This window comes from Entamoeba dispar, genomic scaffold (genome assembly GCF_000209125.1).
Source record: "Entamoeba dispar SAW760 scf_1105229463299 genomic scaffold, whole genome shotgun sequence".
NCBI lineage: Eukaryota > Evosea > Mastigamoebida > Endamoebidae > Entamoeba > Entamoeba dispar.
Genome location: NW_001855623.1, coordinates 1 through 1,550, shown reverse-complemented (window position 1 = coordinate 1,550; position 1,550 = coordinate 1). Strand labels below are relative to the sequence as shown.

The window sequence follows — 1,550 nt, the reverse complement described above, 5'->3', positions numbered from 1 at the left end:
AATTTCAGTTTTAATTTGTTCTCTTCTCCTCAAAACTTGTCTGGATTTATTTAATGATTTTCTTGGTAGTTTTATTAATTTTTTAATAAATTCATCAAAACTTTTCATTCCGAATTCCCAAAACATTTGTGTAAATCCATCTTTAATATCATCATCATAAATAGCTGCATTATTAAATTTTAAATACCATGGTTTATCTATTTCTGGAATAATTAAACTGAAAATACAATCTTTTGATTGTAATGCATTAACAGTTTGTGGTGTTTTACCATCACAGAATGTAAGCATAGCAATAAAATTATTTATCATATCATTCCCAAATAAATCAATAATATTATCAAGTATATATTTTTGATTTAGTGTTAGTCTTGCATTACTTGATTGTGCAACAAAACAAATAGCATTTAAATCTGATACTTTTGTTTCAAATGCTTCTTTTATTTGTCTTATTATTTTAATATCAAAAGCAATTCCTCTAGTATCTCCAAATCCAGGTGTATCTATTATTTTTATTGGTGGTGTTCTTTTTGTTCTTTTAATATTATAAATTGATACTTCACTTGTTTGACTTATGGATTGATCTCTACATTGTTTTAAATTATCTTCATTTATAATTATATACCTGAAATCATCTGTTATCTTGATTCCATATAATGCATTTACAAAACTATTTAATAATGTTGTTTTACCACTTCCTGTTTGACCAACAACTAAAATAGCAATTGCATCACTCTCATCCTTTGGATTAAATGGTTCATTTGGATATAAATATATTTTCAATTTTCCTTCTTCATGATTTTTCAATCTTATACTTCCTCTAATTGGAATATTTTGTTCAGATACATCTGTAGTATCATTTGTATAAGCATTAAATACATCTGTTGTTATATTGGTCTTATCGTCTTCTTCTTCTTTCTTTTTCCTCTCAAAATAATCACTGTAATATGTGTTCCATTCTTCTTTCTTTTTGTCAAATGATTGAGTGATTTTATATTTTTCTTTTGGTGTTCTGAATATTTTATTTTTCATGACCATTTCTTCAATTGAAATGATTTTATTGATTAGTGTATTCCGTGTTTTACTTAGTATTTCTTCATCTGAATTACATTCTTCTATTATTTTCTTCATTTGATTCTTTATTATTTCTATTGTGTTAATTGTTTCTTGACTTTTTTCTATTACTAATTTTCTTCTTCTTTCTGTTTCATCCATCCTATCAAATATTCCTTCTCCTCTTTTAATAGCTTCTGAATATGTTTCATCTGGTTTTATTTCAAATATTTCATTTTTAATACTTCCTAAATAATAATGATAATGTTTATTAATATCATCAATTGATTGTTGAATATTTGGAAGTGTTTCTATTTCTTCTTTAAAGAAATGAATGTTCTTGTTTATTAACTCTTCCATTTTAATTTAATGAATATCAGATTAAAATAAGATGATTAAATAACTAAATACACGTTTATAACACATCATTTTATTTATTATTTTATTATTTTAATAAACATCATTTCATTTTTATTGTTTTTAATAACAATAATAACTAA

General features: G+C 23.6%; 1 protein-coding gene across 1 annotated transcript, besides 2 other annotated features; it reads right to left on the bottom strand.

Annotated features, from left to right (window-relative positions):
* On the bottom strand, positions 1–1,410 carry EDI_230880 (uncharacterized protein; the record flags this gene model as incomplete). Its single annotated transcript, XM_001740883.1, has 1 exon — positions 1–1,410. A coding segment is annotated over one exon (1,410 nt), but the record flags the coding sequence as incomplete, so codon positions are not given.
* Positions 70–92: a sequence feature (AT_rich).
* Positions 904–1,546: a repeat region.
* Positions 1,547–1,550: the final 4 nt, after the last annotated feature.